The sequence below is a fragment of the Mustela putorius genome, unplaced genomic scaffold (assembly GCF_011764305.1).
Source record: "Mustela putorius furo isolate JIRA1106 unplaced genomic scaffold, ASM1176430v1.1 tig00003942_pilon_pilon_pilon, whole genome shotgun sequence".
NCBI lineage: Eukaryota > Metazoa > Chordata > Mammalia > Carnivora > Mustelidae > Mustela > Mustela putorius.
This window is the reverse complement of record NW_025422087.1, coordinates 6,780,404-6,806,888: the sequence shown is the minus strand read 5'-3', so window position 1 is coordinate 6,806,888 and position 26,485 is coordinate 6,780,404. Positions and strand designations below refer to the sequence as shown.

Here is a 26,485-nt window from a genome sequence, read left to right as displayed (position 1 = left end):
AAAAAAATGTCATTAATAGGAACAAAATACATTATGCAAACAGATAAAAAATGCTTAAAAATCATCACTAAAGTTTATCGAGTAAACACCAACTTACATGGATATAAGCATACGTAATCTTTTCATGAATCTAGATGGGAATACATATTTAGAGTATTATTTGAAAATGGGGAGAAGAGTGTATGGAAACTCTTGAATCTGTAAAGTTATATATTTACTGTATATCAATAAATGGAAAGTACCTGCTTTTAGAACAGATATGTTGAAGCCACTTTCCCATATACTTAGTAAATCCTGAATTTAGAAACCTGTATTTTTATTTTTTATTCTTTTTTAGAACCGAGAGAAAAGCCTGACTTAGAAGTATAAATCTAATGCCTCCCCCTTATGCTGAGTGCACTATCTGTCCCTGCATAAAGGTAAAACATATTCCCCCTTGCTTATAAATCATGTATATAAATATTACGGGCTCAGCATTTTTGTTTTCCTTAAAACTAGTTTACCACTCATAATCTCATTGGAGGCTTTTTTGTTTCTTTTTGGAAAACACAAGAAAGCAAAATAAAAACAAAACTTCATCCCCTTGCATAAACTTATCCAATAAATAAATTTGATTATTTAAGTAAACAGGTTACCTGTTTTTGTTGCACCAGTAGTTTTTAATAAGAAATGCTATAAATACTGTTAGATACTTAAAGTCAAAATGTTAAATGTTGACCCTCAGAATTTTTTGAAGTCTAAACTAATATTTAAGATTAATTTCAAGTTGTGAGTTCATCCATAATCTTATATAGAAGCATTTTTTTAAAATTTTACTTAATTTTTTCAGTGTTGCAAGATTCATTGTTTATGCAGCACACCCAGTGCTCCATGCAATCCGTGCCTCCTTAATACCCACCACCAGGTTCACCCATCCCCAAATCCGACTCCTCTTCAAAACCCTCAGTTTGTTTCTTAGAGCCCACAGTCTCTCATGCTTTGTCTCCCCCGATTTCCCCCAATTCTCTTCTCCTTTCCTTCTCCTAATGTCCTCCATGTTATTCCTTACACTCCACAAGTAAATGAAACCATATGATAATTGACTCTCTCTGTTTGACTTATTTCACTCAGCATAATCTCCTCCAGTCTCGTCCATGTTGATACAAAAGTAGAAGCAATTTTTTAAAATCATAAGTGCATATCAATTACCTTCCTATTCCAAATTTTAGTTTAAAAAGGAGTTAGAGGCTGAGTCTCCAAAAGCAAGGCCTTATACCCGCAAAACTATTAAACACCATAGGGCTACACATAAGTTTGTAAAACCCTGACAATTATATTTCTAATCTTAAACAATTTTCAGAGGCTTTAGATGACAGTTCATTCAAGTTTAATGATTCCTGGTGAGAAAATACATGGATGTTGAATCACAAAGAAGGGTTTCCACATCCTCCTCTTTTTATGAGAAATTTAAAATTAATGGGTCTTTTACTAGTGTCTCATTATATAGGATTTACCTTAGGAGAGGGTCCAAATAACAACTTCGGAGGACTTGCCAACCATGAAGATTTGCAAAAATGTTACAATCATACCTACTACCCACTTAGTAACCAGAAAAGCACTAATTAGGAAGAACCACACTTTTACTACCACCAAAGAATAAGAACCCAACCGCAATCGCAGTTATATGTATCATTTCACAGTCATGCGCTATCTCATTGGAGTTCAACACAACCTGTGAAACTGGTGTTTTCATTCCCATTTCAGAGATGGAAATAAGTTCTGAGAGGTCAAGTGACGTCACTCAAGTTCAGTCACTCTGAACTTGAACCCAGCTGGGAGGCAGATATTTACTTTGTGAAATTCCTTGACTAAAATAGAAGTTCAGGGGTGCCTGGGTTGCTCAGTGGGTTAAGCCTCTGCCTTCGGCTCAGGTCATGATCTCAGGGTTGTGGGATCAAGCCCCACATGGAACTCTTGGCTCAGCAGGGAGCCTGCTTCCTCCTCCCTCTCTGCCTACTTGTGACCTCTGTCCATCAAATAAATAAATAAAATCTTCAAAAAAAGAAGTTCAAACTCTTGCTTTTTTTTTTTTTTTAAAGATTTTATCTATACATTAGAAAGAGAGCACATGAGCGAGGAGGGTATCAGAGGAAGACCAGAGGGAGAAGCAGACTCCCCGCTGAGCCGGGAACCCGAGGCAGGCCTCAATCCCAGGACCCTGAGATCATGATCCAAGCCAAATGCCTACTCCCAACTGACTGAGTCACCCAGGTGCCCCCAAACTCTTGCTTCTAAGGCTTCCTATGCTTTGGCCCCTGAGCACTATATACTCTGGAAGGAGCTGCTGGACGAAGTTACCCGATCAGGTGGACAGGGGTGTGGCCCACAGAGCAGTCATGACACATTTATTATTGCATGTCTGCCACCTCGCTGGACTATTTCGCCATCTCTTAGGCACTTAGCATATGCAAAGCGTGCTGGTGGGTGTTGCAGGGAATACCGGGGCATCTGAAGTATGCTTCCTGTCATTACCAAGTGGAGCCACTGAACCTATTTGCCCCTGATGACAACGGAACGTGCAGTTTTTTATAGAACATCTCTAAGGAGCCCCCTCCCTGGAAGGCCCTACCAAAGCCACTACTCAGCAGGGTTCCGGGGTGATAGAGCCCTAACAGAGAACACAATACTTGAAGAGGCATGCTTGCTGACTGTCTTCTACTGAATCAAACTGCCCATCTTCAGTCTCCTTCTGGCCACCGTAAGGGGAGCAGAAAACAGCCCCGTACCATCGTTCTAATGGCTAACTTGTGTTTCCAGTAGAAACCTACACTCGGCAAGAAAATGAGAAAAGCGGTTGTCCTTTAGAAATGTTCACAATCTCTTTGATTATAAAACTACTATGTTTCTGAATGACTTTTTTTCAGATTGTGAATTTGAAAAAACAACAACAACAACAGCATGCGTTTTGAATGAAGTTAAGCTAAAAATGAGAATCAAGATTTGTACCTGCCTTGTGAGTGCTGGCCAGAGTCCCCTACTCCTCTGGCCCTAAGCTGTCCCCACCACGCTTGTCCTCTGACTAAGCAATGAGGAAGTATGTGGAACCGCCTGTTTCCTCCAAGCAGATGAGTGCTTGCTTTTCACAGCAGATGATTGTAAAAATCAGTAAGATATTTTAAGAACTAGCTGAGTATACAGGCCAGCTTGTTTGCTTAAGAGGGCTGAGGGAACGGCCCATTACACCTGGCACCTGAGCCCCACCAGCTTCCAGGTGCAGATGCAGATGCTCATTTCAATCTGACATGCTGATGGATACAGTCTATGTTAGGCCCACTTCTCTCTCTCCCCTTCCTTTCATGGAGCAGAAGCCCACTGCTGCGGAGCCCCTGGAGTTCTTTCAGAAGGAGGGGAGACCAGGGCTGGGGCTTGCGAGAGACATACACTCTCAACACTGCACCTGGGAAGACCCTGGTGAAACTGCAGAACTTCAGCTTGAACTAGCGTTCTATTGTTGAGGCTTCTTTAATGGGGGAAAAATGGTTAGTATTTAATGTTTGTGTGTAAATATGATTTTTAAGCGTATCATTTTCCTTGTAATGATTCAGTGCTCTGAGTCCCTTTGTTCAAGAGACATTTACCGAGCTATGCAACATGTAAGGCACCAATCCAGGAAAATTCTTTCCTGTCCCCCTAGACCAGAAACTGGTATTTTCTGCTATCTCCCCAAGGTCCTGGTGTAGAGCAGAATCCTCACATATGTTTCAGTGAGGGAATTACACACTGAGGCAAGGGAAATCTGCATTTTTCCCCCACTAGGAGTTCTTAAAATGATGGAAGTCAGTATAAAGATCTTCCCCTGTGACAGTCTCTAGCTGCCAACTAGTGCTTTCCTGGAGCTAGACTCAGGCCCTACAGAATGGACCCAGTTTCATGGCTAAGTAGTTAATTTACCACCAGATGTTGACTGAACACCTACTATGTGCAATTCCCTCTCCTGGACAAGTGGGCCATGCAAGAGCATATAAGATACAGTCCCTATTTTCCAAGAGTGTCTATCCAAACAAAAATTTAACAGTTGCCCCAAAGTGACAAAGTGATCACTGAACCCATTCAGAACCTAAGACAACTAAACAAAATGCCAGGAAGTATTCATTCTTTCTTTCTTTCTTTCTTTCTTTTTTTTTTTTTTTCCCCCACAGCATTATGCAGTACTGAGGCCAAGTGGCAAGCATAAAGGAGAACACAAAGAATCCAGAGGAAGAAAGCAGGTGATTGCAGAGGATAGAAGATTTTAGCTGGACTCTGAAGCCCAGGTGGAGAATGAAGCACAGGGTATAATAGGAATGTAAGTGTGTGTGAGCGCGTGTGTGTGCTGGGAGGTAAGGGAGAATGGCATGAAGAGAGTCTGGAAGAAGACCGAGAAAACAAGGTATGCCAAGAGTTAATTCAGAGCAGTGCATTTTGAATCAATTGAATAAATATTTATTGAACACATAGTTTGTGCCAGGTATTGTGATAGGTACTAGGGATACAATGGTGAAAGAGACTGATATGGCCTATGGCTCACTAGCTAGTAGGAGACACAGACAGGTAAACAGACAATTACAATACGGTGTGGTAAGTGCCGTGCTAGAGAAAAGTCCAGGTGTTATAAAGAGGAGAAGGACACAGAGTGGACCCAATCCAGATGGGGGGAAGGAATCCTAGAAAAAGGGATGTCAAGCTGACACCTAAGGCTTATGTGGGAATTAGGTGACACTATGCAGGTAAGGTATTCTAGAAGAGGAAACATGATGGGCCATGGGGGTTGGAAGTTGACTGAGTTGGTTGAGATGCAAGGGGAAGGTTGAGAAGCAGGGCAGGAAGCTGTGGCCAGGTTATGCAGTCTCTTATACTTCACATTAAGGAGTTTGGACTTTATCCTAAGAATGGCGATAACCACTGAAGAATTCCGTTCAAGGGAATGAAACCCCAGACTTGCATCTTCAGTGGATGACTCTCTGCGTGGGAGATGGCCCTTAGAGGAGAAATGGGCGAAGAAGAGAAGGGTGTTACGCAGATAGAGTCTCGAAAGTCTATTCCCAACACAGTGGAAGAACTAAACAAATAATTCGTGAACAAACAGATGAGTTGATCACCCAGTCAACCAGTAGAGTGCACGACTGAGCACACGAGACATGAGATGGAGGGTATGTACGTCTGTGCATTCATAAGGGTCAGAGTGAACATAAGTGGCACGCTAACATGTCTTCCAGTCCTGAATCTCATCAGACAAATGACAACAACAGTTGACAAGGGAGTGCAGTGTAATCGAGAACAAACAGCTTCAACACCGGAGAAGAAATACCCAGGTCTGAGTCCTAGTTTTGCCAGCTGCTAATTCTGAGATGCAGCTGAGTTTCTCTGACTCTCAGGTCCCACATACATCACACTGGCTCATTACATGTAGCTACATAGCAGTAGAAAGTGAGAACAGTCATCACAATCCATGTACATTTCTGTTTCGGTGACACTTAGGAGCGTTGGTGGGATGTGCAGTCATCCATTGCAAAAGGAAATTAGGACGACCTATGTGACAATGGAGTCATGGTTTAATCAAAGAGGAATGTAGACATCAAGTAGCCAGTATTGTCCGGACTTTGGCCAAGTGATTCTCTCACCTGTCATTTGAAGACCCTGAGTGAAATGTTGGAAGGAAGAGAAGAGCCTATGTCCTGCTATGGTCCCCAAGGAGAGAAAGGGGGGCAGACATAAATAATGTACTTAAAGGCTACAGGGTCAGAGAGGTGGCTCAGAGAACACACAGCCACCGAGGGACACAGTCTAGACTAGAACTCAGCTCCCCTCTGCACAGGGCCCTTTTCACAACACCACCCTGTTGTTAATCATGACAGTTCAAGATCTCAGAAAGGATAACCTGTGTGAGGTCCAAGCTAAGAGTATTCCTACAGTTCTGCAGCTGTAGCTGACAGCCCAGAGTGAGATGACTTTATAGTAAGGGAAGACAAATGGGAATTGTGGCGGAAGGCGGTGAGGGGCCCCGGGATCTGGGTGCTCAGGGAAAGGAGAAGCCTTCACGGAGTAAGTGCAGGTGGTGATAAAGGAAGGCAGGATGCGTCATAACATAGACGGACCCAGGTGATGTCAAACCAAAGAGAGCAAAAGGCAGAAGGGGAAGAAAAGGTATGGGAGAATGTTCCCAAAGACATGCTAACAAACCAACTCAACAGGACTTGCTCCCTCAGGCCACTTCAGGATGACAAGGTTGTCCTGTGCTCCTTGGGGCCTTGGGATCAAAGAGAACAGACAGAAAGTGGCTGTTTTTTTAGACACATCAGATACCTCTGTGCTTATCCTTACAACATTTTTCACATTGTCTCTTCATTTGCACTACAAGACTCACCCCTCTGGCCCATTCTGGTCTGGGCTTCGCTTTTTTCTGCAGCAGAGTTTGACACCAGAGCCGCATCACTGAACCAAGAAGAAATTCATGAAAACAACAGCTTGCTTCAGAAATGTAATTTTCAGCTTGTGGCCTTGAGTCCCCATGCTTCTAAATCATCTCCCAGCTACTTCCTAGAGCAGGATAATGACTCAGCTGTTAGGGGAAGTCAATTCCATTTTTATGAAGCAAAACCTGATTGAATTTTGATTTTGTTTTCTAGCATCACAGAGTTGGTCCTTGGCAGTTGGGTCTAATCTATCCTCTGTCCAGACTCTCATTAGATCAATCACAACAAAAAAGGCCACTTGTAGTTTCTCCAGGAAATTCCAATGCAAATAGCACTGAAATGAAATTGACTAAATAATTCAGACTCTCCAGTGATCACTCTCCAGTGATACCTTAGTTAGGGGTCACTATCATAAGCATCAAATGATCTACACATATGTAATATCCCAGCATGGACACCTGAAGCCGACAGGAGAGTCCCTTCATCCAGACCGAGATCCCTCAGTCTTCTGTGCTGTAATACAGTTCACCATCCACATTGTCTAATTGAGCCCTTTACTACAAATGGTTTTAGGCTCTGATGCAAGACAGGAATTTGAAGCATGCATTTGAGTATTTAATGGTGTTAATTTCTGGTGCACACAAACATCAGCTTCACTCAACAATCCAATAATCTTGCAAAATAAAGAAAATATGCCAGAGAATGAAATGCAGCATGGAATTCTTCCAGATTGCAAGCAAAGCAGTTCCTTGATCCCACTGCAACTGACAAGTAACAAAATAGCTGCCTATTTACAGATCCTTAAAGATGTTACAATATACAAAGAAAAGAAAAGGAAGAAGATAGGTGTGCTTTCAGATCGAGGAGTCATTTTATTTTTTACATTCAAACATATTTATCTGGCGACTTTAAGCTCTCAAATGTCCCAAGTTAATTTTAAATGTAACACAGCTGATCGTAATAAATGAAATACAGTCTTTCCCCCCCCCCCCTACTGGCAGGCATAAACTTAAACATTTCCTACCTGGAAATATGGAAGGTCTCTTTTTTGGGCGCCTCAGGTGAATGGGTTCCAAATTTTTCAAGTTTCTTTGAAGTCTCCCTCTAATGTCATTTCCTATGAGCAGTTCAGGCGGCAGGCTGCTCCGTCTTGACGATTTATAATCATTTTGAGACGAATTTAGTTTGTTCTTCGTTCTGGAATATAAATTGCTGTCATCAACTGCCATCGTAAGAGATACATTCGAGACTCTGAACAAAAACCTAAAAAGCCCAACTCCAAGCCAGCAGCAGCCACGGCCGCCACAGCCCCAGATTCCGATGTTCTGCTGCTTTACCCCCGCACTTGTTTGGGAAGCTTAGCAAGTGGATAGGCGTGGACTTGAACAGGTGTAGAATTACTAAGTAGCCCCTCCTTTCAACAGTTAATAGCACAGGGGAGGAGAGATCCCAAAAAAATCATTAGGTGCGGAAGAGCGGGGAATTTGAGAGGACACAGGCACCCGGGCGCGTGCTCCTGCAGATGGTCCTACAAAGTGTGAAGGTTCGTGGGGCATTTCTGCCACAGCGAGGCCAGAGAGTAAACACGACTTACCACCTAAGAAGAGGCACCCACACAAACTGAGAGTCTTATTTTTTTTCCTCATTACTTCTCAAACTCTTACTACACACTTTTTAAAAAAGTTTCGGGGAAACATTTTTACCTTCCCTCGTACCCTTTTGTTTCGAGTCCCATAGACAGAACAAACATCCGTCTTTATGAAATCCCTTATCTGGCAGGCAGCCAAGTGGAAGTTGGCTGCAAGAAGGAGATGAGAGATGGTCGGTGATGGTCAGGAAGGAACCCGCTGTGGGTGTGTCTGGAGCAGAGCAGCAGTGCCGGGAACCCAGCCCTGCTCCCCGACCCGCCCTTCCATCCGGTGCTCTACCTGGCAGACGACTGCTCCCGAAGTTCTGCAGTCTGGCTGCAAAGTCAGAGGTCTAGCAAACACACTGCGACGGGAGAAGTGAGATTGGCCTCCACTCCACAAATAAAAAGGAAACGTTATCTTTGCAGGTCTCTCTGCCTTGTTTTCAGCTATCGCCGTCCGCTGGGTTGGTGGTCCAAGCAAAACCAGCATCTGACCTCTCTTACATGTTTGCTCTCTATCTCTTCCGCGTTTTGCATTTTTGCATCCTTTGTTCCCTTCCCCCTTCCTTGCTCTCTTTATGTGGAAATGTTCTGCACTCCTTTCTTTAACTGACTGTGCAGAAATCATAACTCTCTGATATATCCTCTCCAGCCATGCCCCAGGGCTGTGCCCTCTCTGCTGTTGTTCCTCACTCTCCCCCCACCCCCTCCACACACACTCACACTCACACACACACACTCACACCTCTTCTTCTGTTCTGTCTGGCTGCAATGGGGGGTCAGAAGATAAAGAAGATAAGATCTGCCTTTTCTCTTCCTAGTGCTAGGAATCAGTAGATAGATAATATTATGAAGGATTTCAGGGTTGTCTAGAAATCACTATTTCCTTTGGTTTCCTGGATGTCAAATAGGTTTTACTATTTGTTAAAATTCGGAATTTGGATGTCTTTACCTGACTAAACATACACCTCCACGCTAAGAGAAGTTGTCCTCTCTATTCTCCTTATGCCCTTCTGACAACAGGTCTTCAAACCACAACAAATTTTCTGAAGAGAAAGGCATTTTTTTTTTAACAATTATGTCCAGATCAGGGATGTCATTATGATCCAGCAAATATACATATAATTATAACCCAGGAATTGTATTTACATATTAGATTATCAGGTTATTTTACTAATTCTGAGAAACTCCTACACCACTTCCCTCACAGGACTTAGAACTATTTTTTCAGGTAGAAATGTATCATGAACTCCAAAACAATGAGTGGTTTGTACCAAACTATTTTTAGAAGCCCATGAGACTGCTCGAGTCTCCCTCTGCTTATCGAAAATACATTGTTTTCTAGCAAAGAAGTAAAAACTATTTCTTAAACTCTGAGATCACGATTTAATAACAGAAAACAAATTTCCAAAATCTCAAGACCAACACTGACGTTTCAAATACACAGCAGGGTGGCGACCTGGGGCACAAATATTGGATGCTGCCAGGGAGAAGAGAAATACAGCAGCAGACAAGTAGAAGTTTGAGCTATTCAGTGACTGTTTCTGTCCTAATTCATGGTAGCGTCCTAAGCCCAAGGAAGACTGCGTGTGAGGTGAAATGGGAGGGTCAAGAAAGAGTATTATTGTCACACAGTGTGTAACAGGTACACCTGCATGGTATGCACGTATAATTTTGCCTTTGTCTTTAAGGGGCTGGCTGGAAGCATAGAGTTAAATGCCTCCGCATCTGAAATGCATTCTAATAATAGCTGTTGTTTATTGCATGCTTAATACCAGCTAGGTTGCTTGCTTAAGGCTTCCACATGCACTATCTCATTGCTTCTTCCTAATCACCCCGTTCTATAGATGAGCGAACTGAGGCCCTGAATCAAATGTCTAGGAATTAGGGAAGGGAAGACTTGAGCATAGATTTTCTCCGGCTCCAAAGCTCCTGTTCAGGTCCATGCTTTTCATTTCCAACACTGTACTGCTTTATTAAGCGTATCTGAAATCTGAAAGGATTCTAAAGGTCTTTCTCCATCTTCCTGAAATAATTCTTGGTTTTAAAGCAGATTCCTTTTGCATTGACTATATGATTGAGGGCTGGTCCAGCTGCCCTACCGAGGTTTGCTCCCGGTCACTGAGGTGTCGGTAGGTCTGAAAGTTTATGAGATGAAAGTGAGAAAAAACAGAAGAATTCAGAGATTTGCTTTAATAATAAAGTACCCATGTTCAGGATCTTCATACTAAAATGCACTTAATTAAAGGATTGTATTTTCCTGAGATTTAAGTTATAAATGGGGGGAAAAAATCCACCCTACTATAGAGGCAGCATTAATCCTTAAATGATGTAGGAGGGGGGCTGGTGGGTTCCTGATGTGTTCTAATGAAGCCCTTTCTAGCCCTACTCAGTCTCCCTTCGCAGGGAATATAAACAGATATGATTCTAGCTCCTTCAGTATATTTCCTTAAAGAGAAAAGTGGGAACAGCTTGCATCTGCTATTATTAAAATTTTAGGGCAGTGAAAACAAAGGACAATATTTATTTAAAAGTAGTATTAAATTTGTGAACATGAAAAAAGTAAACTTTCCTTTCAAAATATTTAAATTGGCTGTCAACACGAATGATAATCAACCACAGAAAATGTAGCTTGGTTTGCTCTACATGAGAACATTCAGAGATTATAATGTTAAATCCACACCTCCTCCCGCTTTATAGTAAAAGCCAAAAATGGAATTCTTCTCCCCTTCCCCCTCCCCCCCCCCCTCCCCTCCCCCCCCCTCCCCCCCTTTTCTCCTCTCCTCTTCTCTCCCCTTCCCTCCTCTCCTTCTTTTCTTTTTTTTTTTTTTTTTTTAAAGATTTTATTTATTTATTTGACAGAGAGAGAGACCACAAGCAGGCAGAGAGAGAGGAGGAAGCAGGCTCCCCACTGAGCAGAGAGCCTGATGCGGGGTTTGATCCCAGGACCCTGGGATCATGACCTGAGCCGAAAGCAGAGGCTTTAACCCACTGAGCCACCCAGGAGCCCCATCCTTCTTTTCTTTTTTTAAGGCAGTCAAAAGAATGATGGTATTGGGCTCTGGGCTCAGAGGAATCTCAAAACTTACAGCATAATTAAGTAACTTATATGATGGATATTCTATATTCCTACGCTTTATAATAACTATTGTTTTGAAGGTCTCATTCTCTGGGAAAATTCAATATGTTAATCTCTTTTAAATTATTCTAGTTTCTTATCCTTCCAGAAGTTGTGTCTTTTATAGTAAATGATGTTACCATTTCATGAATCTTTTATCTATTCCGGTAAGATATTATCTTTCCTGTCTTAAAAATGTTCAAATACTGGGCGCCTAGGGTGGCTCAGTGGTTAAGCCGCTGCCTTCGGCTCAGGTCATGATCTCAGGGTCCTGGGATCGAGTCCCGCATCGGGCTCTCTGCTCAGCAGGGAGCCTGCTTCCTCCTCTCTCTCTCTCTCTGCCTGCCTCTCTGCCTACTTGTGATTTCTCTCTGTCAAATAAATAAATAAAATCTTTAAAAAAAAATGTTCAAATACTCTGTTGAGGGGTGTTCCCTCACTTTGTACCCATGATTTTCTTATGAATTCTGGTAGGTTTTAAGTAGCATTACTGAGTTATTTTGCTTTTTTGTGTGAGGAAGCTGCAGGTTTAGAACGGTGCAATCTTAAAACTAACCACCCTTCTCATTATTGCCTTCCAAGAAACGATCCATCAGGAAGATTTTAGGCTGGTTAGGATTCACCCAATTAGCTTTCAAATCTCAATCTGACCTGGTTGTACTAAATAGTCTATAACTATTTCTTATTTTGAACCTCTACTCCATTTTAAAACTGAGAGGACCCATCATCCAGTGGGTTTGACACCAGGAAAAAATAGTCGTGCAGTTCTCAGATCTGATGGATATCCCCAAGTCAAACAACTCCACTGATGTATCTCTCCAAAAGGTCGCTGGCCACCTCTTCTGCCAACACATCTTTCCTTGGTGTTGGTAACACCTGCAGAGTTATCTAAGGTGTGATTCTGCCTGAGGAAATCTTTTCTCAGTTCTTAAAAAATACAGTGAAGATTTTCAGTATTTAGGTTATTGGTTCTCCCTAACAATGAAAACCAATGACCAGCCTTGCCCTCTTAAAATTCTTTGCTCTCTTGCAGAGCACTTGGGTGGTTCAGTCAGTCAGGTGTCTGACTCTTTTTCTTTTTTTTTTTTTTTTTTATTTATTTTTATGTTTAAAGATTGATTTTATTTATTCATGAGGGGGGTGGGGAAAGGAGTTGGGGCAGGCAGTAGCAGAGGGAGAAGCAGGCTCCCCGCAGAGCTGGGAGCCTGATGCAGGATTCTAACCCAAGACCCTGGGATCACAGCCTGAAACGAAGGCAGACAGTTAATAGACTGAGCTACCCAGGCCTCCCTGGGTATCTGACTACTGATTCTGGCTCAGGTCATGATCTCAGGGCTGTGGGATCTAGCCCAGCTTTGGACTCTGCTCTAGGCATGGAGCCTACTTGACAGTCTCTCTCTTCCTCTCCCTTGTCCCCCCCCACCCCATTGCTCCCTTGGGTTCCATTGCATTGTCTTATTTTTCCTCCTGTGTCTCAGGTCTTTTCTGCTCAGATTCTCCAGGGACTCCTTAAAGGTCTATTTTCCTCCCTTCTTCTCTCGATCCTTCTCTTTGGTGAGCCCATTTATCAAGCATCTCTTATGTGTCTGGCACTGTGCTAAGTCCAATGTCTGCTCTCAAGAACCTCTCAATCTAGGAAGGAAGCAAAACTCTAACTAACTAGTTATTTCAACAGAGTGAGTGCTCTATGCAGAGGTGACACAGAAAAGCTACTTAGTCAACTGTTCCCGTTGGTGAGGGGGATGAGAAGGGATGGGTTTCCAGAGGAGGGTGAGCTCACAAAGCAGGGCGGGGAAGCTGTATAAAGGCACTAAGATGTGACGTAACACCCACTGTCCACAAAATGACAAGTACAGCAATCCCTTACCCACACCAGCGCATCACATCATACAAAAGCACAGACACTAGAAAAACAAGATCGGGGATTCCTAGACAGTAGGAGGCTGAAGGAAAACCCAAAAGATAGTATTTATTATATGGTTTCAAACACCATGACTAATTAGACACAGGGAAGACACCTACTTTTAAAAAAATCTGTATTGAAAAACTGGGGCTAACTTTTGCAAACAATTTAGTAGTCCCGAACAAAATGTAAAAAGACCTTGGAAAAAACCCTGGCTCTGGTAAGTAACCCTTCCCCGGAATCATCTTTATGTATTCCTGAATTTGTGATGCAGGGACTTGCTGAAGCAGACTCTTACACAAGTTTTGAATGTCATGCAGCCTGAACCTTTTTAAATAAGCTCTAGAACCAGTTCATACTGGCTTGAAATCTAGCTTCATTTACACTTGCATTCCTCCTTGTTCAATTTTGCAAGTCTCAGCAAAATGCCAGTGTAACTGCCTGGCCTTTTCCCAGATTAAGGTAGGGCTTAAGGGCACATCTTCCTGGGCTTGTCGTGGAGCTCTTTGGTGGGAAGGCACAACATAAACAAATGTCCCTTTCTATGCTGCTTCCTGACACATCCACATGGTCTGTGAGAGGAAGGACTGATGGTCCTTATTTTTATTCTTCCGTTTAAGGGACCAAAATGAAATTTGCATTCATAAAAGAATCAAGCTTTTGGATATTTTTGTCCCAGTTCCAGGCAGCATGATCTCAGAAGTGTGGGTGGTACAACTAGTTGGGAAATGATGTTGTAAGTGAGATGGCAGGAGCACTGGTGGCGCAGATCGTTCTCACCCCCGATCGCAACTTTCCTCTCTGGACCATGATGTCTAAGTGCACACCCATCCCAAACTCCTCCATAGTGTTCTAGATTTGTATATTCAACTGCATATCAAACATTTCTTGGTGGGAATTCAGCAGGTACAAAATTGGCCCTCCCAATTCTGCAGCTCCTGAGTTTCTGATCTCACTAAAAAGGCATCACAATTTACCCAGGGACTCAAGCTATAAACCCTGGAATTACTCTGCCTAAATGATGTCATGTTATCTCTTAAACACCTTTTCATCTGTGTCCTCTTTTGTACCTTTGCTGTCACTACCCAATGGTAAGATTCATTATCTCTTTCCTGATCTATTGCTTCAGAGTCCCAACCGGCTTGGTCACTTCAAGTCATAGTTCCTCTAGCATTCTGCCTCTGGTAAAGCCTCTTGACCCTTCACATTTTGGTAAATTACTTTGGTTAGCCTATTTTCTGTTAAAAATGCTCTTAAGAATTGGACAGAAAACCTCTGATGGGCTGACCCGCTGGTGAATCATAAGACTGATTCTAACCTCAATACAAACTCCGTGCATCCCTGTAAAGCATTATAAGATAACTTGAGATTTTATAGCAGCCCTATTTCCTTACTGTCTGATGGTCTGACCAACCCAAACCCCGAATTTCAACACATGTCTTGCTGTGAAAGAGGTCTCACCAGTCCTGGACTTGGTCTACTGACTCCCTGAAGTGCATCAGGGGTCTTTTATGTTGCCTCCATGAGATTTCCTTTTGCTGGTTTTGATTCTTAGATCCACCCAGCCTTTGCTTTTTCCCACATGTTTGGGGTTCTGTTTCAGATTGGAGGGAAAGCAGAAAGGGTAATATTCAGAAATTTCTTTAATTTTTTATTCAAATAAGACCTCTGACTTAGAAATCTAAATTTGTAAGTTTTGGTTTCAGACAAATCATTGTTCATCAGGTCTAAGCTATTTAATGTACAGCCTGATGTCTGATTTTCTGATCTAAAAAAAAAAAAAGAAAGAAAGAAATTTTTGCTTATTTCACCATTGCCTTGTGTGAATTAACTAAGATTCATATCCTTAGGTGAGAAATATCATATACAAAATGGATAATAGATAACAAGTTGAAGAATTACATGTATTCACATGAGTGTCATTACTATTCTCACAAATTAAATGGTACAGTTATCACTATAATGCACTTTCATAAAATTCATCTGATTAGAGGGTGGTATTCCTGATGAAGACACTCAGCAAAATAAGACAGAGGGAGACTTTGTGAACCTAATAGAGGACATGTATGAAAAATTTATAGATAACTCATAGTCAATGAGGAAAGACTGATTGTCCCCTCTTGATTTAACATTATACTGGAGGTCCTATCTAGTGAAATTGGGTAAGGAAAAGAAATAAAATACATCTAAATTGAGAAGAAAGATGTAAAAATATATTTGCAGATAAATGAGCATCTATGTAAAAAATCAGACAGAATCTACAAAGAAGTTAGTAGAACTACTAAGTAAATTCATTAGGTTGCAGGATGTAAGATAAATGTATAAAAAGCAATTGTATTTCTAGGTTAGCAATGAAAAAGTGGCAAATAAAATTCAAATAGACAATACCATAAAAATATTAAATATTTAGGGGAAAACCTGACAAAGATGTGACAAACATATACATTTAAGATATATTATTAAGAGAAATTACAAAAAACCTATATAAGCGGAGAGATAAATCATATTCATGGGAAGACTCAGTATCATTAAAATAGTAATTCTTTCCAAATTAATCTAAAAATTCAGTACAATCACTATCTAAATCTTAGCAGGCTTTTTTGGGGGGTAGAAATTGACAAACTGAAAAAAAAAAAGAAACTGACAAATTGATAGATTCATATGAGAATACAAAGAATCAAGAATAGTCAAAACAACTTTGAAAAAGAAAAAGAAGATTAACATTACCAATTTCAAAACAATATAAAGCTACAATAGTCAAGAGAGTATGATATGAAGATAGAAATATCAGTGGAACAGAACAGGGATTCTAGATGTTGGGCCACATATAAATGGACAACTGTTTTCAACTGTATACAAAGGTAATTCAGGGGAGGAAGGATAGTTTTTTCAACAAATAGTGATAGAATAACTGGATGTCCATATGCTAAAATAAACTAACTTTGATTTTATCTCACACCACGCACAAAAACTAATTAAAAATGGACCACAGACCTAAATATATGCTCTAAAACCATAAATTTTCTAGAAGAAAACATAAGAGAAAACCTCTAATCCATAAAAAACAAATTAACAAATCGGACTTTATCGAAATTAAAATATTCTGCTCTTTTTGAAAGAGACTGTGGAGAGAATGGAGAGATAAGTCACAGGCCAGGAGAAAATATTTGGAAGACATTTATTTGATAAAGACCCTGTACCTAGAACACATGAGGAAAAGTAATAAGAAAACGAGTAACAGGGCTCAGTCAGGTAACCGTCTGACTCTTAATTTAGGCTCAGGTCATAATCTCAGGGTCATGAGATGGAGTCCCACATCAGGCTTCCTGCTCAGCAGGGGTCTACTTGGGAGTCTCCCTCTCCCTCTCTTTCTGCACCACCCCTGCTCATGCACTCACTCTCTCTCAAACAAATAATTTTAAAAAGAAAAAATTCTTTAAGAAGAGAATAAACAATTCATTTAAAAATGGGCAAAATATACCAGCAAATACATCCCCAAATACAGATGACAAATAAGTACATGAAAGTGAGTTCTGCATCAACATTATTTAAGAAATGTGAATTAAAGAATGCAGTGACATTCCACTGCCAACCTATTCGAACGTCTAAAAATTAAAAAGATTATCCATATCCAGCATTTGGGAGAATTTGGAGAAACTGAAATTTGAATACACTGTTTTGGTGAAATATAAAACGATAAAATCATTATAGAAAAAAATCTGACAGCTTCTAAAAATCTGAACATTTACCTATCCTATAATCTAGCCATTCCACTCCTAGGTGCTTACCCAAAAGAAATAAAGGCATGTGTTCATACAAGGACTTGTACCCTGATATTTCAGTAAACAGTAGTTTTACTGATAGTAGCTAAGTACTGGAAACAGATGTCCATCAACAAATGAATGGATAAATCATGGTATATCTATACAATAAAATGCTATTTGTCAATAAGAAGATCATGGATTCATGTTGCAACATGATGAATCTCAACACAGTCATGCTGAGTGAAAGAAGCCAAACCCAAAATCACACATACTGTATGGTTCTGTTTATATGAAATTCTAAAAAATGAAAGCTAGTCTCCAGTGATACAGAGCAGATTGCTGGTTACCTGGTGATAGATGTGGAGGCATGAGGGGGGAGGAATGACCAAGAGGCACAATAAAATATGGGGGGGGGGTGGATTCACAGGTGTATGTATACATCAAAACAAATCAAAGTGCCTCCTTAAAAATGAGCAATTTATATGTTAATTAAAACTCAATAAAACTTACTTTGTAAAAGGCAATGTTATGCCTTCCACCACGCATTGGACAAGGATACAGAAGTGTTCTTGACTTTAGGTAATGAAGTTAAAACCCAAACCAATTGTTCTGATTCCATCATCAGCATCAAGAGTGAGTGGAAGATATATGGGCACCCAAACATTATGTGAGTCTTTTTCACTTAAGAATTTTCTCTTCCTGAATTATGTCTTTAGCTTTGAATTTTACACACTGTAAAACTTCTAGAATGCCCAAAAGAATCTCCACATTGACAACCCTCAGGTATCACATTTGCTAGTACAGTGAGTCATCCAGAAAGGGTCACAATAAATGTTGCAGAATAAAGGAGCCAGTAAGTAAGTAAAAGAAAAGACAAGGCATTTCTTAAGAGGAATTTTCCTCACAAGCTACCAAGAAAACCTGTGAAATCTTTTAGGTCAAAGAACTTCACGTTTAGGATAAACATCATAAACATTATGCTAGCCAGCTAGGTGCAGCCTTCCTAGACACCACAGGACTGGACAAAATGAGCCAGTCTGAAGCTTCTTCCTCAGTTTCCAATGCCTCTGCTGTTCTTCAGTCTATCTTATCTGAATCTTCCAGATCTAAGCGGCAGCAAGAAGACTTCAATGGCATTGAAGCTGGATCTGAGGGTGCCCTGATGGTTGAGGTGACACCACGCATTTAATGAAAGGCATTTGAGGCCTCCTAGCCATTTCACACACTGAGCTGGCTCAGTTGTGTGCAAATTCAGGTGTAGTCAAGGGAAAAACCATATAACTCATGGCCATTTAAATGCCAGGTGAGCCTTATATAATTAGCAGTCTTTTAATATCTTAATATCTTGCTTGTTATGTATGCAAGAACAACAACAAAAGCATTTGCCAGAAACTGATATTAAGCCAAAAGTTTGTAAGGAATACAGATTTAAATATCACAAGTAAGAAGCCTAACCTAACAGGAAGAGAACTCTGTACCCCAATATCTTCTCAAATTCATACGGAGCATCTAAAAAACTGGACCACATACTAGTCCATGAAACAAATCTCAAAACACCAATTTGCTTCATGTTGTCATACTAGCTAAGACATCCTGTTATTATTACTTTATAAAACTGGGAATCAACATAAAAATTAGCAAAAGCCACTTTCTTTTAATCCAGTGCTTATCATAGTAACTTATTCCACATTCCCCGGTCATGTCCTATGCTAAACATTCCTCCTGCACTATTTCATGTACCCTCACGAATGTGGGACTACCATCATTTTCATTTTTTAGAAAGCATACTAAGAGGCACCAAATGACTAAATAAAGCAAGCCTATTCTTCCTTTATTACCAAAATTTATAAAATATAAATTTTCTCTTTGATTCTTTGTTTCTCAACTACCTCCAAGCTACTTCCATTTTATTCTTGGCTTCTGTCTCTGTTCCTTACCTTTAACCACAAAGCGTCTCCTTTACCTTGTCCTCATTTTGGGGCCATTTTCCATGACCAGGAAAAAAACAGCTGGATCAAATGAGGAATTCAAAAGGTGTCCTAGTAAGTACTGTCACTCTCAGGTTGGAATAAAGCACCATTTTCTTTCCTCTGCCTAGGAATTAAATTCCAACTCAGTATTCCAAACGCCTCTCTTATATAAAATTTTAGAATGTGCCATGTTTGTTTACTCACTATTGAGTCCTAGCCAGCTTCAAGGAAACTTTATCCAAGCTTGAAACTATCTTTACCAGTAAGGTTGGCCTTAATTTTCCACTTCAATTCTCCCAAGTTCCCCTATCATCTCAGAAAGACCTACTATTCTTCTATATATAAACAGATAAAAATAATTACCAATTCTAGATTTTAAAAAGTGATTTATTTTATAACATATTCTAGAAGCTAAGAAAGGTCCAAGTACCAGAAACCAAACTCACAGAAGTCACACTAACATCTTTCTACCCCCTCATAAAATACAACTATACATTTATTATTAGTTTATGATAAAAAGCTAAGAGACAGTATCTTAAGACAATGCTTGAAGTAGATCTATTTTTGGTTTACTGTACCATATTCATAGTTCTTCCTGGTTTTATTAATTTGATTAACAACTACCATTTAAAGGACCTCAGATATTTTCACTGTAGCTTAATCTGAAAAAAAAAAAAATCCTATTTCAGATTCTTTTTAGATTTGTTTTTAAAATTTTCTTTTTTTTTATTACAAAGGAAGGTCGGGCCTCAGTCTTCTGTGACCTATGCAAAATCAACTCCTTTTTTCTGTGCTAAAGAAGGTGGACCCGAGAAAAGTAATTTCAAATAATCTGTATTAGGCTCAGGAATCCAATACAAGCCAAATAAATAATCGTAATAATTTATACACACAATGAAAGAAAGGACTTTTTTCTCTTCCAGCACACACCAGCCATGGAAGAGGGGCAAGCAACATCCAAATATAATTTATATTTTTCTACAGATAGTCCTCAATGTAGACAGAAAATAACTGAGAGTCAACAATGTTTTCACTAAATAGGTAATTACTCTGTTATACACAAACCTGTATTTTTCTTGTTGTAGAACAAGTTTTTCCACAAAGGATCAGCTATCACACCACCTTCATGAAATGCTATCTATTAGGGAGGTCAGTTTTTTTCCATCTAGGATTGCTTGTAGTTTTAGTCCGGTCTTTACACAGGTGTAGAAGTTTCACTAGGAGTTGAACGAAAGCTACTTTGCAGGTTATCATTTTCCCACAATAAATCTTCTGAAATTCTCAGAGAGGGGCCACTATTGAGATTTTATACGTCTTTATTTTTTTCAGGCCTTTATTTTTACTTACTATTGATTTGAAAGGCCAGGCATACAACTGTGATTTTCTAATTCCCCTTTTTCTACATTGGGAGATCAATGAAACATTTGAGAATTCTGGAAATTCTTTAGCGTTCAGGAAAACTAGCATGGAATTTTCAATGTGATTCATTCAGGGTTGAAAATATAATATTCACCAACGTAACCTCCACTTTGAAACATCAAAATGAAGGTAGTGAATGCCAGATCTCAAAATAAGCAGTATTTTGTAGTTTCATACTTACTGGGGGAAAAGAAAGCCTCGGTAAAGAAGCAAAGCACCTATTGTTAGGGTGCTTGGGGCGGGGATGTATTAATGGTGACTTTATTTGATCCTGAGGCCAGAACAAGTTCTCTTGTGACTTCTTGTGAACATTCTTTTCCCTCAAACCAAACAAGTTAGTCATTTGAATCTTCTCATATCCTAGAGCTCTCAAACACTCTTCCTTGACATTGATTCAAAGCTGTAATTTTCTACATGCACTGCTCTTTTTTTGGAGTAGGTGTGTGGTTTTTGGTTTATGCTGTTTTGTCTACATTCCTTGAAAATGCCTCTTCTGATGCAATGCTTCACAAATAGTCATTATTTTTCTAATCTGTAGCGGGGGAGGTGAAGAGTGTGTAAGCACGCATAGACGTATGTGTGTGCAGGTAGCTACATCTTCCTACGTCTAACTGGGATTTAACTGGGATTTTTAGACAGGCATTATTAACCGAGGGAGAAAATGTGATCAACTCTGTGTTTGCAAATATTGTCTGTGAGTTCTTCAGATCCTTAAAATTCTCCAAAGTCTGTGAGCTCCTCAGATCTGGGCTCATGCGCCTGACCACCTGCTGGGACACGTCTGGAACTGAAATCAGCATGATCTCTAAATTGCTACTCCTCCTGCATTTTCCTGACCGCTTACGTTTCTAACTTGGGACTCATTCTAAATTCCCTCCTCTCACCACCACTGCATGGGCTGCTTACCGGGTGCTGCCAATTTTGACCTCCTTGAACTCATTGCGTCTTCTATTCCTGTCACCCTTGCCCCGATGCCTCCACTAACTCTTACTTAGATTCTGCAATAGCTTTCTCTCGGACTTTGGTGCTCTGCTGCTCAAATGTATCCTAAATGTCAGCACCAATGGCTCCATCCAAAAGGCAAATGGTGAGGTCATTCTTCAGCTTACATTGTTTTAGTGCCTCTCGACAGCTACAGGCAGAAAGGCAATGGTAGATCCATCTCAATACATTGATAAGAAAAAGGATGTCCTCCCTGACCTGCACCAGTGTGCTTCTTTAACTCTTCTGCAATCACCTTTGCACTGTGTCTTCAGCAATACTTAACTACATGTGTTTAGTGTCCTAAACACTCCCCACCCATAGCCATTTCTCAGTTAAATGCCTGAGTTCAGGATGCCACCTCCTCCTGGAGTCCTTCTCTTACCTCCCCCTCACCGCTTAATTCCTAGTTCCCTAGCTCCCTGCCCTGTACCTCCCCCATCCTCCGCCCCCAGTTCCCAGGCTTTATTAGAAAACACCTCCTAGCTTTTGCCAGCTGAGTTAGCCATCCCTCGGTGCTTCTACTTCCCTCTGTACAACTATTGACCATCTGCCTTTCCTATACCCTTTTATTTTTTTTAAGATTTTAATTTATTTATATGACAGAGAGAGAGAGAGATCACAAGTAAGCAGAGAGAGAGAGGAGGAAGCAGGCTCTCCGCCGAGCAGAGAGCCCAGTGTGGGACTCGATCCCAGGACCTGAGAGCATGACCTGAGCCGAAGGCAGAGGCTTCATCCACTGAGCCACGCAGGCGCCCCTCCTATACCATTCTATACTTATCTGTGTACAGTCCCCCTTGCTGCAGCAGAACTCATTTCTTTCTCATCTCTGTATCCCCAGGGCCCAGCACAGTGCCTAGTATACAATAAGTGCTCAGGAAATGTTTGCTAGGTTGTGGAACTGAAGGCTCATCCTTCTGACTCACTGGGGCCACCAATGCCTTGCCCCAGGCATTTGTGCGTCTATATATATAAAGTGAGGTTCCTAGAGTTAGGGGCAGGCAGCAGGTAGATACCAGGACAACGATGTCTTCTGAATCCCCGCAACTTCTGAAAGCCATTTGGGGCTGGAGGAGTTTTATATTTTTATAGACTTAAACAAACACAAATACCTAACTAGTTGACACAAGCAGATGAAAGGAAGTTTGACAAAGAACAACGAATAAGAGTTAAAGACAAACTGAATTATTTAGGTAAAAGACTACTGTGGAAGGATAAGGCCTGAACACTTACTCTCACCTCACAGGGTGGATTTTCTTGCTTCACAAATGGCTCAAACATGACTCCTAACTGCTCTGGTTAAGTTTCAGAATGAGTGAGGGCCAAAAGCACTCATAAGAATGTCACTTTTTATTCTTTAGTTATACAATAAAAGAGGAAGAAGGGAGAGAATCCCAGGGCTGTTCCACGTAATTCACATTCCTAGATTCTACGTGGTACACGATCCACTGGGGGCAATGACGACAACCCCACGTGCAGGGAAGCAGCCTGACAAAGAAGGGCAAGGCTTTAGGTAGTGACAGGAAGGGGTAGGCAGCTGGGACTGTGGAGCCCAGGGGCTCTGTTGTCTGCCACAGTGGCTGTGCCTCCCTGTGAACCTCAGTCTTCTCTGGAAGCACTGGCCCCCCCAAACACACAATGGGGCTCGTGGAGGTGTAAACAGGATGTCCACCAAGGGCAGACAGCTCGTATACATTAATTCCACTGAATGCAACACTCATTTATTGAGCTCTCCCTTGTATCAGAAATTTAAGTCTGGGGAGATCTAAAAGAATTGGACAGGGTCCCTGAGCTCAAGGAATTTCTTATTTATTTATTTATTTATTTATTTAAAGATTTTATTTATTTATTTGACAGACAGAGATCACAAGTAAAAAAAAAAAAAAAAAAGTAGGCAGAGAGGCAGGCAAAGAGAGAGAGAGGGAAGCAGGTTCCCTGCTGAGCAGAGAGCCTCAATCCCAGGACCCTGGGATCATGATCTGAGCTGAAGACAGAGGCTTTAATCCATTGAGCCACCCAGGTTCCCCAGAATTTACAATTTAATGAACCAAAGAGAATAAGGCTACCTGGCCAGATTAATTGTCTGGCTGCCTGCTATAAAGAACAGTCAGGGTATACCTGGAATAAGGAAAAGCAGGGGGAAAAGGAGGAGAAATGAAATTTCCGTCAGATGGATTTAATGAACAATTGAAATAGAAAATGAATACAAGAAAAAAAAAATTAGGAAACATACTTTGTGTCAACAAACGATCCAGTATTTGCACTCAATTTTACAAATACAGCAGACCGTACTGTCTGTTCACTAGTTCATTGGATTACCTATGTACCGCTCTGCGGGCAGGGTAAAATGCAGTATTTTAGCAGCCTACTTACCCCAAAGATACAGATGTCATGAAAAGAAGGGCCATCTGTACCCCAATGTTTATAGCAGCAATGGCCACGGTCGCAAACTATGGAAAGAACCAAGATGCCCTTCAACGGACGAATGGATAAGGAAGATGTGGTCCATATACACTATGGAGTATTATGCCCCCATCAGAAAGGATGAATATTCAACTTTTGTAGCAACATGGACAGGACTGGAAGAGATTATGCTGAGTGAAATAAGTCAAGCAGAGAGAGTCAATTATCATATGGTTTCACTTATTTGTGGAGCATAACAAATAGCATGGAGGACATGGGGAGTTAGAGAGGAGAAGGGAGTTGGGGTAAATTGGAAGGGGAGGTGAACCATGAGAGACTATGGACTCTGAAAAACAATCTGAGGGGTCTGAAGTGGCAGGGTGGTGGGAGGTGGGGGTACCAGGTGGTGGGTGTTATAGAGGGCACGGATTGCATGGAGCACTGGGTGTGGTGAAAAAATAATGCATACTGTTATGCTGAAAATAAATAAATTAATTATAAAAAAGATTTCTGCATCTATGTTCATAAGAAAAAAAAAGAATATTTCCTTAAAATTACATACTACTTATTAATTGTGTAGCTTCTGAAAGCCTACAAAAATTCAAATAAAGTTGGAAGATATCTATCAGTTTTCAGAAGGAAGAGTGTAGGGATGAATACCTAGATTTGGTTTAAAAAAATTACTGGTGCAGATTGCTTTAGTTTCATTTTTGACTTACTAGTAACCAAACCATTTATGACTAGAGGAATGAGCTTCTGAAAACCAGCTGAACTTTCATGAGGGATACAGAACATCTTCATGTCCTTGACCCTTGATAATAAATGCATTTTTCCTAGCACCAGGAGGCAGGTGAGGGAGGCGGAAGTAGCACAGGGCCCGGAGGCCCAGGATAAGTCTTTCTGAAAACTGGATAAGACACACTATGGAGAGTGCACTCACACTGCCTGGGACATAGTAGTTATTAAGTAAAAGCAACTTCTTACTCCCCCCAACCCTTCAAACTCTAAATCAAATTGCATGGAATAATTCTAGAACAAAAAAAAACTCATTGTATTATATGAGGCAGGTCAGGGGATGGCTACTTTTTAAAAGACTTAATGGTGTTATCAGACTTCTCAAAGAATGCATTATGTAATGCTTTGCTAAAAATAAAAATCAATGAGAGATTACAAGCCACAAAGCCTATAATCTTCTGGGACACAGCCGAAAATGCATTGTATGAAGGTAGACAAGGCATTCTCCTAGACCTTAAGGAATTTACCCTATACTATGAAATTGCTTTGGTCTGGCAGGCAGATGAAAGAGTGTTAAGCTTGAAATCAGAAAATCTGGGTTCTGATTTTAGATTCCGGCATGTATTAGCTGTGTGACCTAGGATACATTAATCTCTCTGAGCTTCTGTGTCTTCATCTTTAGAGCAAGAATGCTAGCATCAGCTATGCAGGACGTGGCTGTGGAAGAGTCACAAAGACAATTTTCATGGAAGCCCCCAGGTATAGGAGTGGGCACAGAGTTGGCCCGTGATAAACACGAGTTGTCTCAGAATCTTTGTGAGCATTGACTTTTACAGTGAATTCCAGGTAACAAGTGTACAGCTCCCCCTAATCTTCATGCAGTGCAAGAAATAGAAATAGAAACAGTGCCTGGGTGGCCCAGTGGGTTAAGCCTCTGCCTTGAGCTCGGGTCATGATCTCAGGGTCCTGGGATCAAGCCCTGCATCGGGCTCTCTGCTCAGCAGGGAGCCTGCTTCCTTCTCTCTCTTTCTGCCTGCCTCTCTGCCTACTTGTGATCTCTGTCTGTCAAATAAATAAATAAAATCTGTAAAAAATAGACATAACACACACTGAGCATTATTTTGTATAAAATGTAAAACACCCAAGCAAAACAGATACTTAAGGAAGGGGGAAATTATTGCCATGACAAAGACATTTGTCACTTTACATATACTCCACCACCAGATTCCCTGGGTTTCAGACTCTTCTACCAGGTGTGGAAAATACACGTGCATGAGTACATCTTTCTGTCCACAAATGTGTACAAAGATACAAGTCCATCTTTTTATATTGCAAGAAATCATTAATATATGTCACATGCAGATATTTAACTAAATAAGTAAAAAGGAAGAAAAACTCAGTTTTGAATCCATGTCCACACTGTTCCTTTTTTCTAGCCCCTCCCAATCCAACTTTCACTACCACAAGTTGGGGGCAAGAGAGGACAAGTGAGCAAGAGCATTGCCACACACAGGCTGTATCACGAATTCACTGAGTTGCTTTTATCCCATTTGCTCTCCTCTCCCCACCCCCATACCCCCATGGCTAAGCTCAGTGGCTCTGCTAGGAGAACTATAATTCAAGGAGATGGCAATCCTTCTGCAACATGGCTTTGGGGTAAAAATTTAATCGGGTCATGATGGAATGATGGCGCATGCGGTACATGGGGCGGGGTCCAGACTGGGACAATGAGTGGGAAGAATGTAGTTCCCTAACTTGGGAGGTCTGGTTTAGAGCCCAGCAGTGGAAGGAATGTGTTACTCCTTTCCGGCAGGTGCGCGGCTCAGGCTTCCTTGGGTCTGAGACTCCGATCCACAGCCGCCCTCTACAGGCCCTGTGCCCTGCCTAAGTCAACAGAAGGTTTATTTATTGAGCTTGTGTCAACACAAACTAACCTCTGTCCCAGAGAAAGAAAAAAAAAAAAAGATTACTCCAACAGCATTAGTTGGCTTCTTTAAATTATGGCCATTTGAGAGGGGTTTCCCAGGGCACATTCCCACTAGAAATGATCTCACTTTACTTCATTCTCATGTCTTTTTGATTAAGAAGCCAGGTGGAGTGGTGCTACAGGAAAAAGAGGTTCAGCAAAATT

General features: G+C 41.0%; 1 protein-coding gene across 5 annotated transcripts in view; it reads right to left on the bottom strand.

Annotated features, from left to right (window-relative positions):
* The window catches only part of FRY (FRY microtubule binding protein), a 433,556-nt gene that overhangs the window by 323,488 nt on the left and 83,583 nt on the right, over positions 1-26,485 (bottom strand). For 2 of the 5 annotated variants that reach the window (XM_045069583.1, XM_045069582.1), the window contains exon 2: positions 7,456-7,628. Coding sequence is in view for 3 of the 5 variants with exons in the window: in XM_045069576.1 (XP_044925511.1) it covers positions 7,456-7,660 (205 nt within the window). In the remaining 2 variants the exon portion in view is untranslated. Of the gene's footprint in view, positions 1-7,455; positions 7,778-26,485 lie in introns of those variants that run through there. The other 3 variants (XM_045069578.1, XM_045069577.1, XM_045069576.1) reach the window with 2 other exon arrangements.